The following is a 14,098-nucleotide window of genomic DNA, read 5'->3' on the forward strand; positions in this document are numbered from 1 at the left end:
CTGCAAACTTTACTCTGGAGTGCTGAGAAGAACGAATTTTGTTTTTTTCATACTTGGTATTCAAAATGTGAATCATGTTTAGGTGTGTTTACTTTGTCTGTGATTTGAGCACAGCATCTGAGTTCATTCAGGAAATACTCGCAAGCAATTGTTTTTATCCAAAGTAGTTGGCAACACAAATTTATTAAATCTTTAACTATACAATCTGAACGAAAAGAATGGCATTTTACATATTGTGTATTCCGAATTAGTTCCCTTAGTTTATCAGTTTTTATTTATTTCTGTCGCCAGTTAATTTACTTTTTATTTACAGCCTACTGAAATAATTTTTGGAGTTTTACAACAGGAAAAATAGTACCGCACGAAAGTCCACTTACAACTTGGTATGTAAATATTAGCCTATTTCCTTATCAGTCAAACAGAAAAATAGCATGGAAAATTTCCTGCAGTTTGATTGGCTGAAATTATGTGATAGATTTTTCAGATCAACAATGTGACCAAAAGCGGTTAAATTTAGTGAAAAAGGCCAAAGAAGTTATTTGAAAATGGAGAATAGATTTTTGTGATTATAAGCGTGTAAGTTAGACCCTGGCTTAAACTGCCCATTGTTTTCTAGGCCACATATGGTCCTGACACAATGAGGAATGTGACATTTATACTACCAGCACTGAAGCCATTTTGGGAAGAAATTGGGAAACACTAATTGCACTTTTTATTCCAAACTCTCTCTCTCTCACACTCTGTTACGCACTCAACCATTACGCTTATGAAAAAGTACCCCTGCCCCACTACGATTATCTGTGTTGTTATTGCAACAGAGTAGTCTGTTTTCCTTTAGCTTTCAATTTTGGAGCTCATAATTCTTGGTGATTGCTGTTTTATATCTTTCAGTCGCCACCAATTTGGTTGTCCAACAGTCACACAATGTCTGGACTGACATTAAAGTCCACAGTGTTCTGGGCAGGTATTCCAAATTGATTATTTACCCCAATCCCCCATTACCTCAACCCGCCTCCCACCCCAACACGCTCACTTTCACCCTCGAGGGCTGAAAATTTGAGACCCGAATTATTTTTATATTCATTGGCATAGAGTTAGGATTTTGATCGCGGGTAAAAACCAGAAGACAAGCGTGAAACAATAAATTTTGATAAGATTTTAGTCTTTATCATATGAATTAAATTTGTTTTCGTGGTTTTAACAAGCGGCTATCACGCCCTAATACGCAAACAGAACCCAAACTGTTCGTTTTTCTGCTAAGTTTAGCACGAAATTATATTCAAGTGCAACATTTTTCTCAAAAATCTTTTTGTGCAACTTTCGATGAATAAAAAATATTATGCACTTTTTTACGCATGATGGCTGATTTATATCAAACAGAGTTTTTTTATTGGAGATAATTTAAATCTGATTTTTATGTGAAGCCGATCCAAAAACAAAAGTTAATCTTGTAACATATTAAAAGATTCTTCCAAGACGTTGTTGAATCTTACAAGATTTTTACCACAAAATTATTGTTATACATAATGATGAACTTTTTGTGAGTAGCTATTAGTTACTTATTTTGACTTGTTACCTAGCTCGATTACGGCGGACGGTTGTATGTATGGAACGGAGAGAGAATGAGACCTGTTATAACCAATACTAATCGATACCCGGTTATCCATTATAACTCGTCACTGTTATTACACATTGGGGCATTGCTATTACTGGGAGATCTTTTCTTGTTCACTGCCCACGCCAGGTACTCTGACACGGGACATCATCAATTCAAATTTGAGATTACAGGTAAAATAAATAACGTAAACAAAGTAAACAGCGTAGGATAAAAGAAAATAACCTCGCAACAGGGAATTACAAATAGTAGCAGAAAACCCTACGCGTCGGTGGTTCAAAAAGTTCTTTTATGTTTAGCTAGGGTATTGATTTTTGTCGTCAAGGCCGAATTGTTGTCGCCGTCACAAATAATGATGTCTGGAGACAAGACTTCTGGTAAAAAGCTATCTGATTAAGGTTTTCTGAACTCAAGCACTTAAGGAGCTTGACTCTAAAATATGATGCATTAGTCATTTTTAAGAGAAGTTCACCCCAGTTTTAAACTATAATTTATAAATAAGATATTATATGTGAACAAAATTTTAGGATGCATCAGAGCTCAACCGTAGCCATACTAAACATTTTTATAATAATAATAATAATAATAATAATAATAATAATAATAAAAATAATAATAATAATAATAATAATAATAATAATAATAATAATAATAATAATAATAATAATAATAATAATAATAATTATTATTATTATTATTATTAATATTATTATTATTATTATTATTATTATTATTATTATTATTATCATTAGAGCAACTCTTTGCTCGTTATGTTGATTCTATGTCAACACCATTATAGTGAGAGTAAAGTTTGGGACCTATGTGGGTTGCGACCCCACAATCTCTTAATTGATCGCAATCCTGTGCTCTCTACTGAGCCAACTGGTCCACACTGCAAGAGTCTTACTATGCTCTCTTATATTGAGCTATCATTTCAAGCTCCATCTTATGATGACAACTTATTTACTAGAGTGTATACTCTAACAATAATAATAATAATAATAATAATAATAATAATAATAATAATAATAATAATAATAATAATAATAATAATAATAATAATAATAATAATAATAATAATAATAATAAAAACAATACTGAAAATAATAATAATAATAATAAAAAAATAATAATAATAATAATAATAATAAAAATAATAATAATAATAATATTAATAATAATAATAATAAAAACAATACTGAAAATAATAATAATAATAATAAAAATAATAATAATAATAATAATAATAATAATAAAAATAAAAATAATAATAATAATAATAATAATAATAATAAATTTCACTGAGCTTCGTTTCACCAAGCTTAGTAAACCCCTCACGGGGCTTGAATTTGATTTCCCTCAAACACTGTCTATCCATATGGGTACGATTTGTAATTAAATTTCTTCTTAGCTAAATCAAATAGATATTCCTTGACTTCTCTTCTGAATTTGGGAGGACTTGAATATGGGTTATAGTTGGGAAAATCGCGCGCCAGTGACATCAAATTGTTGAACTGTTATCAAACATGTAAAATAAAATAGCCTTTTATTTAATTTATATGATGTCAAATTATAAATCAAACAAAGCATCATTTGAAAAAATTTCGAAAAAAAACGAAGGTTGGGTTTAGTGCGTTCTCAAAAATGCGCTAATCAAAAATAATTAAATAAATAATTAAATCCTGTAACTCTTTTGTCTATTGGAACTTATTTCTGCCTTTTAAGCATTTCCAACTTTATTTTTTCATAAACTTGTTTTTAGAGCTTCCCTATCTTATTTCTATTCGAAACTTATCTTCTCATTTAAAAAATTGTCAGAACTTAGTTAGCGTTAAGTGAAAGACCATATTTTTATAATCAAGAACGGAATCATATTATAAATAATAGAATGACACGAAAAGTAACGAAAGTTTATCACACTAAGAAAGTCATCTACTTTTTAAATCCCGTGGTTAAGTGTAATTTTACTTTAATGTGATAGAATTATCAAAATCTGACCTATGAAACATTGATAACTGTAATTGCTCATTCTTCAATTTAACATCTGACAAGGTCGATTGGCAATGGGCGTTCGCACATAGTATTCCAACCCACTTTTTTTAACTTTTACAATAGGCGGAAAAAATCTCTTTTGTCATACTAGTAAAAGAATCTCTCCCTTAATTTTAATTTTGGGATATCCCACATTTAATTTTAGATGCTTGACCAACTTTTGTTCTCTTGAGAAACTTTGAAAGATTGAAAATTGTGCATCTAAAGTGTCAATAAACCATCAGTGTATGAGAGCTTGAAACCGTAACTTGATAACATGATCACTCGTAAACGCATATAAGCTTGATAACAACAGCTAATCCATCTTTTCTCTCAGAATTTTTCAACAGTTTGCACTCTCAAAAACGCAAAATAGAACCCAAACATACCGGCGAAGATGAAGAAAATTTTTCCCAAAAAAGTAACTGAAACTTCTTTTACTTTTGTTGAGATCCAGCAGGGCATAAACAGTGCCACATGTGCAATACGTTACTTTCAATGATTCAATTGTTAGAGATGCAACCAAAAAAAACAAAAAATATCAAACAAAGTTATGCACGCAATTTGAAGCATTTTATAGTAGAAAAAGTACTGTTTTATTCTTTTCATGGAGTTCAGTTTTTTCTCATATATCATACATTGCAAAAAAATTAATTACAATAAGTTCTAAAGAGTAAATTCAGAAGAATTCGTAGCAAATTATGCGTTATATGAAGCAAATGACTTTTTTTTATAAAAAACAAAAATTTTGGGTTAATTGTTTAAAAAAATGTTTTTTTTCTACTGGTTTACATAAGATTTAATATTTACGGAGTCAGAGTTGTGCTAAATGAGTCAAACTTAGTGCATACTTTTTTTGAAACTCTAAAACAAAATATGTTTTACAATTACTCAATCATTTGACGTGTGAACGCAGATTTTAAAATTGAAAAGCGAGTAATTTGCAAAATGTTTGGAAACATTAGACCTTAATTTTTCCTGAGAAATTAAAGATTTGAAAATGTCTCTTCAACAATTGATTGAGTGGTCAAATTTGGCTCGACAAAAATGTAAGGCTGCTATGAAGCACCTAACCCACAAACAATTTAACTGGAAACAAAAATAAATTTTGGGGTTGGAACAATTATGCAATATTGAACTTCCATTAGTTTGAAGTTTAAACAAAATTAGTAATTGTGCGAAAGCATTTTAATTATATGTCTGTAATGAAAAATGTACAAGGTAGCTCCCAGCACTTACATTAATGTGCAATTTTGTTCTGGTGCAAAGTTGCCATAAAACTTAGGCAGGTTTTCAGTGAAACGAGAGTATTTTAAGTTTTTCTCACAAAACGTTTAACTACCACAACCTAAACCGGATGCCGTTGAAGTTTCTTTTCAATTTCAAATAAGATAGTGCAACTGTTCTACGTACATGCTTTTTCCTCTCCAGATTTTTGTTTTCTTCTAATGCACTTCATATTGTTGATGCAACGCTAAAATATGTTCAAATGTATTTAACTTTGTCATTCTCTACAGTGAATAATTCGAAGTATGCGTTAGTTATGATAATCATGTTGGACAATTAATGATAATTGAAAAACCATGTTTCCCCAATCTTCAACTGAAGCGCGCAATAGCAATTTGTTGAGGTATTAAAAATATTTGTAATTAATTGGAGAAAACTATTGAGGAATACCACCATGGTTTACTAGAAGTAAACAATGAATCATCTGTACTTTCCAGACAATGCGCGGCCATTCAATGCATAACAATGAGATCAAATTACCTCAATCAATTTAACTCCAACAAACTTGACCTGCTAATCTGCTAGGATTTTCAGGAAATAAATTCAATTTCTAAAATTCTCTTCGTTCTTTCAATTGGACAATAAAGTGTAAAATACTATTAAAAACTTTGTTTTCGGAGTAAATGGTTTTCACCATTTGACTACTTAATTTATTTGAAAAAAGTCTACTCCATTTACCAGATATAGCCAGTAAACATTTTTTGCATTTCTCCAGTAGAGCGCAAAACCATGGAAATTAATTTCTATATAATCAAGAAAGCTTCAAAAATAGAGCAAAAAAAGCAAGCACAACTGAAAAAATACAACCATAGAGTGTTAAGGATAACGAATAGACACCACGCCCTTTTTCAGAATTCGAAATTCTCACAAAAGAACTTGCTGCGTCACAAATCCAGGTTGGATTTTTTATTGTCAGTTTTTTTTAATAAACGTTGCCCCTTTTCTCAGTTGACAACGTGAGATTCGTCCCCGCAGTTTTTGGTAAAATGTCTCAATTTATTCAGAGAGTTTTGTTTGATTTCCTATTAGAACCAAATAATTTTGTTCAGCAAGAGACTAAATCAGAAAGTTTACAAGCAAAACTCAATTTTTTTCGTTCTTTTTTTTGACCACATTGTTATTACTTTATTTAAATTTAAAAACCACGGACAACAAATAAACAAAATTTTTCCAAAAGCAGAGATCCAAATTGTTTCAAATTTTGTATCTTTCATATTGACAGAGAAAGTCTCTCAAACCAATCAGTAATGCAGAGAATTTTGGGAGTTAGGGAATTTACAGATCGTCATGTCAAAGAACTTGTTACAAATGTTCAAAATTATTTTGAAAAATTATAACAAAATCATTTTTTTCATCTCTGTATTTGGACGTTGTTTTTTGAACGGATCATTTCCACTCCTTTAACGTTAGTTTTTTTGTTTATGCTCTCTAAACTTCACAAATCAAAAGAGTTTTGCTGAAGTTTAGGAAAATTTCAACATTTTTCAGTTCATATAAAATTGATTAGGATATTGAAAATATACTTATTATATAATTCAATGAGAGGTGGGGCCAAATTAGTGAAAAGATTGTTCTCAACACTACTTTATAGCGCAACAGAGAAAAATTCCTGTACATATTATGGACTAAAATTCTTAGAAATTTTAAGAAAAATGTGACAAGATACTTAAAAACGAAAATTTTGTTAGTAACTACAGCTGGTAGTTGCAAGATTATTAAAATAATAATTGACAAAATATGCTCATGAAACATCAAAAATGACAAAAATTTCAAACTTCTATAAACTTCAAACGAGTTCATTTCAACATTTAGTGTCGACATTGCTATTACGTCCTCGCCTCGTTTTCAAACAAAAAACAAAGAAGATCTAATTGAACTGCAGGGAACGTTGATTAAAGACCAATTACCAATACAAATGTGTATATGTGTGAATGTGTGGGTTCGTCTGCGTGTGTGTGTGTGTGTGTGTGTGTGTGTGTGTGTGTGTGTGATGTGTGTATGTGCGTGCAAGCAAGCTTTCGAAGTGTTTGAAACTTTTTTTTCTAGAAAATTTTTGTTTCTTCTGCAATTGAGAGACGGCATATGATGTAGTCCATTTTTTCCAACTCAAGCTATTTTCATTCGGATACTTCCAGCCAATTCTCTGATAGAATTTAAGCTGTTTTCTCAACCTTGAGAGGTATGTTGTAAAATTCTGTGTTACCCACAGACCCGCAGTAGCCGTCTTGTTTACAACGTACAGAGTTCTCAATTATCTGACGATTTCTAATATTTTCTTATGTTCAATCAAGAATGTATTTTTTCACCTGACTCAATAAAACTAAGAACCTGACGTGTCTAGAAGCAATAAGTTTAGGCCCAGATGTCTCCTTTGGATTCAACTTCTGTTTTTCGATGAAATTGTTTATAAAAAACTACAGACATGCATATGCTACCGATCCAGATTGCATTAGTTAATTCTGGGAGTTGAAATTGGGATATTTTCCTTTTGTGCCCCTGCTTAGTGAGTGCATATTTTTTGCAACCCTAAGCTCACGTACCATGTTTTTACACAATGATTTACTTTGTAATGTCGCATTCTCGGTAACTGGGGTGCATAACGTAAGGGAAAATTCCTTTGGTCAAGCACGGTTATTTTATAGGCCTGACGAGATCATTCATCTTTGCTAAAAAAATGAATTCTTTTTAGAGGAAGCAAGCTCAAGCAATAACGGGCAAACACACTATGAGCTCATAGAAAGTAAAAGACAAGCCCATAGAAGGCAGTCTTCGGCTAAGCACGACAGATCTGCTAAAAGTAATGCCGACGCCAAGTCGGAGAGTAAGTTGAATAGACAACAAGGAAGACGAAACATGTCAGAAGTCGAATTCACATTTGACAGACATCGCCAGTTGTTATACGCTGCGGCTGCTCAACTCATCAAAGGTAGTTGTATGTTTACAAGAAGACCAGAAAAAATCAGATAGCCGTCAATCTCAAATTGCGTATTACCCCAGGGTTTCGTCTAAGATTGCTAGTTTAAATTTATTTGTGTTTTACACAGAACGTTTCTGCGATAAAAATGAAAAATCAGAATGTGGAGTCCGTAAAATTATGCTCGCACTCATCTGGGGGAAGTGGGGGATTACAGGCATTAGTACGCATTAGTTTGGTCACTCAGGCTTCCAACGTATAAAAGTTTGCTACGAAGGTATCGTAAACTAATCGTTAGTTTGCTTGTCAAAAGTACATAAGTTTGCTTGTCTTTGTTGTGTTGCGCTTGAATTATGCAAAAGTTTGAAAAGTTGTACTTCCATTTGAGACCGAAACTTTCAAGAATTGACCTTTGATGAAAAGGTTTAAACTTTTTCTACTTTGGCGGTTGGTGGAACAAAGGTTTTTTCTTGAAAATATTGTAAATAATTAAAAGGATGCGTTTTATAAAATAGTTATGATTTTTTTGCAGAATTTAAGCGCAAAACAATGATAAGCAATCTTTAACAACATTAGCATATACATCTGGTATATGCTAATCATGAGACAGTCGGCTCCCTGATTTTTTGTCGGGTCACAACACTGTCCAAAGTGTAGTTCTCCCTCAATGTAGGCTGGCTAACTGGCAAACAAGTGGCTCTATCTTTGAGTTATTGCAATTTATTTGCGTGTACTTGTAACATGTCAGTTCCATGTCCATTAATTGTAGTGCTGTCACAAACGGCGACCTTTTCTTGTGTAACATATTTGAAACCACGTTGACAGTGCAAACACTCATTTTACCGAATACTAAACAGCATTATTTTGTAGACAAGAACTAACAAGTAGATATTATATGTCATCTTAGCTCTGTGATTGTGAGTAATGGTGGTAATTGTCGCACAACTTTTATTTATTCCTTCTTAACCACCACTTCAATATTGAATCAAAAAGCCCCATTTGATATTTCGAATCGTATTCCACCGATGATGATTATTGAGTATATGCGATTGAACTTGATGAGTTTGGTTAGAAAAACGGCAAGAAAAAATGCCAGCCAGTACCAAAGGAAAATTTTCCTCAAAAGATTAAAAACCACAACACAACACAACGCAACCAACACACACACACACACACACACACACACACACACACACACACACACACACACACACACACACACACATCTCACACACACACACACACACACAGAGAGAGAGAGAGAGAGAGAGAGAGAGAGAGATTCACTCAAAGAGTCACACAGATACTACCACTCGTGCAAAAAATATACCCCAGTTGACAAAAAGTTTTAATCAGAAGTTTCATATTATGGAGCATCCACTTCATACATTCAAAAAAGTTCTTAAGAAATTGGACTACAACTTTATCAGAAATGAAAGTTTTAGAACTATAACCCTTCCATAATGAGAGTTCTATGACGACAACTTTTTCATAAGTGGAAGTTCAATGATTACAACTTTTCCATAAAAGGAAGTTCTACGGTAACTACTTCTGTATAACAACAAACAGGAGGTATTTAAAGAGTCTTGGTTTTGTTGTGAGTCTTCATGAGCTTCCTAAACTACAAGGGAAAACAGTTTTGACTGTTTTTTCTGCAGGATACGCAGGCTCTTTTTTCCAAGACATAATATAGCTAAAATCTGAAATCCCGGATAGGCCAGGAACATTATAGCCCATCATAAGAGCAGAGAAACAAAGCACAATTAAAATAAAGCACATGAGAAAAGGTCCCTGCAAGGGCCTATATGGATGGACATTTAACAAAAAATTGACTTTATAAAACACTCGTATATCACGTATGGGAAACTTTCTTAACCCATGACCAAATTTTGCCTAACACACGCTCGATATATCTGTTTTTGAGCAGCCTATTCTTAGTAGTAAAGAAAAGAGTGTAATCTTTAAACAAAACCAAAAAAGAAGTGTTTTGACATACCTGTTTTAAACAGCAATTTTTTTGAGCAATGACCCTATAGAAAAATCTCGGGTTTTTTTACCATCCAAGAGAACGTGACAAATGGGCCTCCAGAGTCTTCAAGCTTAGTGTTTAAAATGGTTTATAGAATTTTTCAAAATGAGCTGTTTCATTGACACCAATCATATTGAATAGTAAATAGTGTTCACATACCATTACAATCAACTCTAAATAGCAAGTAGGCATGAAAAAGTCACTAAGTTACGCATTGCATTAAAATCAGCTGTTAACAAGCACGCAAATTCGTTTTTTGCTTTATGATGTTTTATGAATACAACTTTTCCATAACATAATTTAAAAAGTTGTCATCTGAGGCTGACATTTCAGCTGACTGTAGAATAAGCAACTTCCTAAACATCGCACAATTGTGAAGTCGTTTTTTAAGGCTGGCAAAAATATTTTTTTTTTGTATGAAATTCTGTGACTACAACGTTTTCATAAATACGATATCACTGAAAAATAATAGTGTCCAAATTTTTGCTCACTAATTTTTTTAAACACTTTATTTGCACTTTGTTTTAGCCTTTTTCCTGATTTCTCTTAGAATTTGGTAAATTTCAATTTTCATTTTATGAAACTTCTAGGATTACAACTTTTCATGAACAACTTAATAGGAAGTTGTATTGTAACAATTTCTTCAATTATGAGGTCGACCCAGTTAAACAGATATAAAGTAAATTTTGAAGTAAACATTCAAAAAAAGAGTAAAAATGATCACTCCAAACTCGGACTGTCGAAAATTTGTGATTCGTGTTCTATATTGAGGTTCTGAACGCAAGGATTAAGGCAGAACTGTATGTCTAAAACGCAAGAAAAAATCGTTTCCTACTTTCAACTGCTAAATTTTGTAGTAATTGAGATTAATAATAAAAACTGTAAAAAAACTATTATGCGTCGCCTGACTATGATCTTGTAAGACATCTTTTCAATTCTTACAAGATTTGAATATTACATATTTTTCCTGATGAAGTTTTTGTAACAGAAATTCTTAAACGATAAAAGCAGATTATCAACAAGGTGACTCGGTAATGTGCAATTGCACATAAGGTTCCGAACCCGCTCATCCACAATTTTGGCATGATTGTCTACCAAATAAGGAATATACCAAAAACTCGAGTATTTTTTTTTAAAAAAGTGGTGTTTGAACGAAAAGATAACCTCCAAAGCAAATAACTCGGTTGTTGAGTGAATGATGGTGCATTAAATTGCTGAGATACGCCAAAATTAAGAAAGACATTTAAGACGAACAACAAAATCAAACAACGACAACAAACTTTAATTACATCAGAAAATTTGTCCGTTTTAAAAAACAAAACAATAACATAGTCAAAATAGCGCCAGATAAAGCTCATTTAAAACAAAATAACCTTTTATTCACCAGAAAAGATATGAGACTACTCAGTAAGAGGGCTTAATAACAATTAGACAATAAAGAACAAAAACAGTAAAGTTGTAAAATTCGCTTATTTTTTTTAAAACAAATAATTTCAAGGTAATGAAAACCATTAGAAATCAACTAAAATATCCCATAGGTGTACGATTACCAATGCTTCTATAAAAGGCATTAAAAGTTGCCGATATTAAATTTTTTATGCGGTTACAAAAAGAACAACAAATATACAACAAACAAAAAATCAATTAAAACTCGGCAGAAATTGTTTTCAAAACCGTAAAGTCATACTATGGCCATCAAAATATGTTCGATTGCACTTTTTGCTAGCGCCAATAAAGAATTATGTAACCTTTGAATAATGAAGCTAGGAAATAAGTAGATAAAAATGAAAAAAATGCAAAATTAATTAATCCTTTATTTTTTTTCGAAAAAAATTTTCACAAAGACATTAACGCCATTAATTACAGAATGAAAAATTTAAATAGGTTCATTTATTCTTCTAAAGCAGGCCCTTGGAATTGAAAATATCCAAAATATGTCTAACGTCTGCATGGTGTAGGTCAAACACGACAAAAATCAAAAATTAATTTACTTTTTTTCCGTGTCGAAGCCAGTAAAGTCAACGAATTCTTTAAAAACATTAGATTGTGTTTCAGCAATCCCTCTTGAAACCTTCCGTTGACAATAATAATGTCAAATTTGGCTTGTAATCAACAAGCCTAGATAAAAAAAGAGACAATAGAAGAAGCAAAATTGGGAAGTTACAATGCGTTTTTTATTAATTTATAAAACAATTGTTTGTCATGAAAGCCATCAGCTATCTACTATTATCACAATATCGGTTCATCTATTTTTCGATGAAAATCCAATGAAACGGGTCCTTGTACTGGAATTTTCATACGACTAAAAAGACAAAGTAAAAAGGACAGCTAAAGACAAAATTTAAAAAATTCAAAAAAAAATCGTCGATAAAGTAATGTCGAAGCCGTTAAAACCACAATCTATATCTTTAAGGGTTTTAATATTATCAATCATGCCTCAATTTGAAAACCAATAGTTTAGGTATCGAACTGTCAATAACGTGATAATGTGACAAAACTAGAAAACGTGAAAAATGGGCAATTACCTAAAAAATTTTAATAAAATTTGAAATCTAGTAATATCGAAGCCAGAAAATATAACTTAAGGCGTAAAACCGCAATAAATTTGATTCCAATAAAAAGAAGACGCATTCTTTCATTGCTGGCATTAAGCTACAAGTTGACCAAATTAAGATAAAAATAGGGGCAAATTTTAATAAGTCATTATTTTTTTAAAAATCAAAAATTTTAAAAGTCAAAACGAACATAAGCTTTCAAGTAATCAACTAGATACAACAATGTGAAGCTATTTAGGAATCCAATCGGACTTTTCATTGGTGAGCTTTGGTTTGAAATGTTCTGTTATTTAATTAATGTAGAAAAGATCGATTTTTTAATAAAAAAGACCGACTGATTACAATCCAAAATTTTATTGGATTATACCAGTCCAAGATTGGTCCAAAACTAGCCCTGCTAATGCTGTTTGTCCATTAGGAAGACTTAATTATTTGAATGTTCTAGATATTGATATTTTGTTAGCTAAAAACTCAAAAATAGATGCTGCGTTTGCGATAATCAACGAAAACATTTAGCAAAAAACGGCAAAGTTTTAATTACCGTCCACTCTCAACGGAATTTGAAGTAGAAAAGGCCCCATTTTGAGTCTAAAATGATTGTGTTAGTGGTATTTGGGTCTGTACTTCTTGTAAATTTAATAATCAAACTGGACTAAAGAAACTGATTTCGTGCTGTTTTTGATGAAGTCTTAATTTTGAGAAATTTAGCCGGACTTTTGGACAAAAAAAAAATATTAAAAATAGCCTACAAAAAAGTTTTTTGTCTTCACAAACAAAAATCAACAACACTTTCTAACAAAATTAACAAATTAACAAAATTAACAAACAAGTTTTAGTCAAAAATTCCGGAAAATGTGAATAAAATATCTCACCGGAATTCACTTTATTTTCTCAAAATTCAATCCTCGATAACTGCCTGTAAGAAACCAAAATTTAAAAAATCTTTTTAATTTCACATTCTACGCTGGACAAGCTTTCTAATGATACCAGTCCCAACTCTCTACGATGAATATATCGATCGGCAAAAATTGACTGAACAAAAAAAAACCCATTCGAGTATATAGTTCCTTCCCCCTCCAGAGGGGTTGGAACAAAAATAATATTAAGTGTGTCTGAAATCTGATATGGCATCAAGGTCAACATTCAAGAAAAAAACCAATAATTGTTGCCAGCCGCAAAAAATCTCTTTTACAAATATTTAGTGGAAATATTGAATAATTGCACATAACAATTAATTTTTCTTGTTTGAAAAAAAGTTTGAAAATCAGGTTTACCTTAGGAATACATATAGGTCATTTTGTGTATGGTATTTACCTAGTTTCTCCCAAATAAAAATGATTCTAATACTTCTTTTGATGAAACATAAACTGAAGTGCTGGAGCTTATTATTTTTATCAGAATAGAACACATATCGTTGACTACGTCATAAACCAAATTGTGGCTGTTTGAGCACAATTAATATAAACTAATGTTTTGCGAATTGCGATTTGGTTAAAGAATATTAAAATTTTTTCAAAAGTAAATCTTTATTTTAATTTAATGGTATGGCATAACAGTAATGGTATTATAATCTACACCAAAGCAATCTACCTGGTTTTTAAAATCATAGGACAAGATTATAGATTTTGACTAGATCTGATGCAATGAAATTTTTCGATTTTTAGGAG

The 14,098-nt window shown here is 31.6% G+C and overlaps 1 protein-coding gene across 2 annotated transcripts in view; it reads left to right on the forward strand.

Moving 5' to 3' along the window:
• The first annotated feature begins 454 nt into the window (after positions 1 to 454).
• The window catches only part of LOC142337104 (neuronal acetylcholine receptor subunit alpha-2-like), an 82,971-nt gene continuing 69,327 nt past the window's right edge, over positions 455 to 14,098 (forward strand). The window contains exons 1-2 of one of the 2 annotated variants that reach the window (XM_075386187.1): positions 455 to 1,788; positions 7,623 to 7,859. In XM_075386187.1, coding sequence (XP_075242302.1) covers positions 1,623 to 1,788; positions 7,623 to 7,859 — 403 coding nt within the window. In that variant the 5' untranslated portion in view covers positions 455 to 1,622. The remainder of the gene's footprint in view (positions 1,789 to 7,622; positions 7,860 to 14,098) is intronic. The other variant, XM_075386188.1, reaches the window with a different exon arrangement.

Source organism: Convolutriloba macropyga, chromosome 3 (genome assembly GCF_964194025.1).
Source record: "Convolutriloba macropyga chromosome 3, txConMacr16.3, whole genome shotgun sequence".
Classification (NCBI taxonomy): domain Eukaryota; kingdom Metazoa; phylum Xenacoelomorpha; order Acoela; family Convolutidae; genus Convolutriloba; species Convolutriloba macropyga.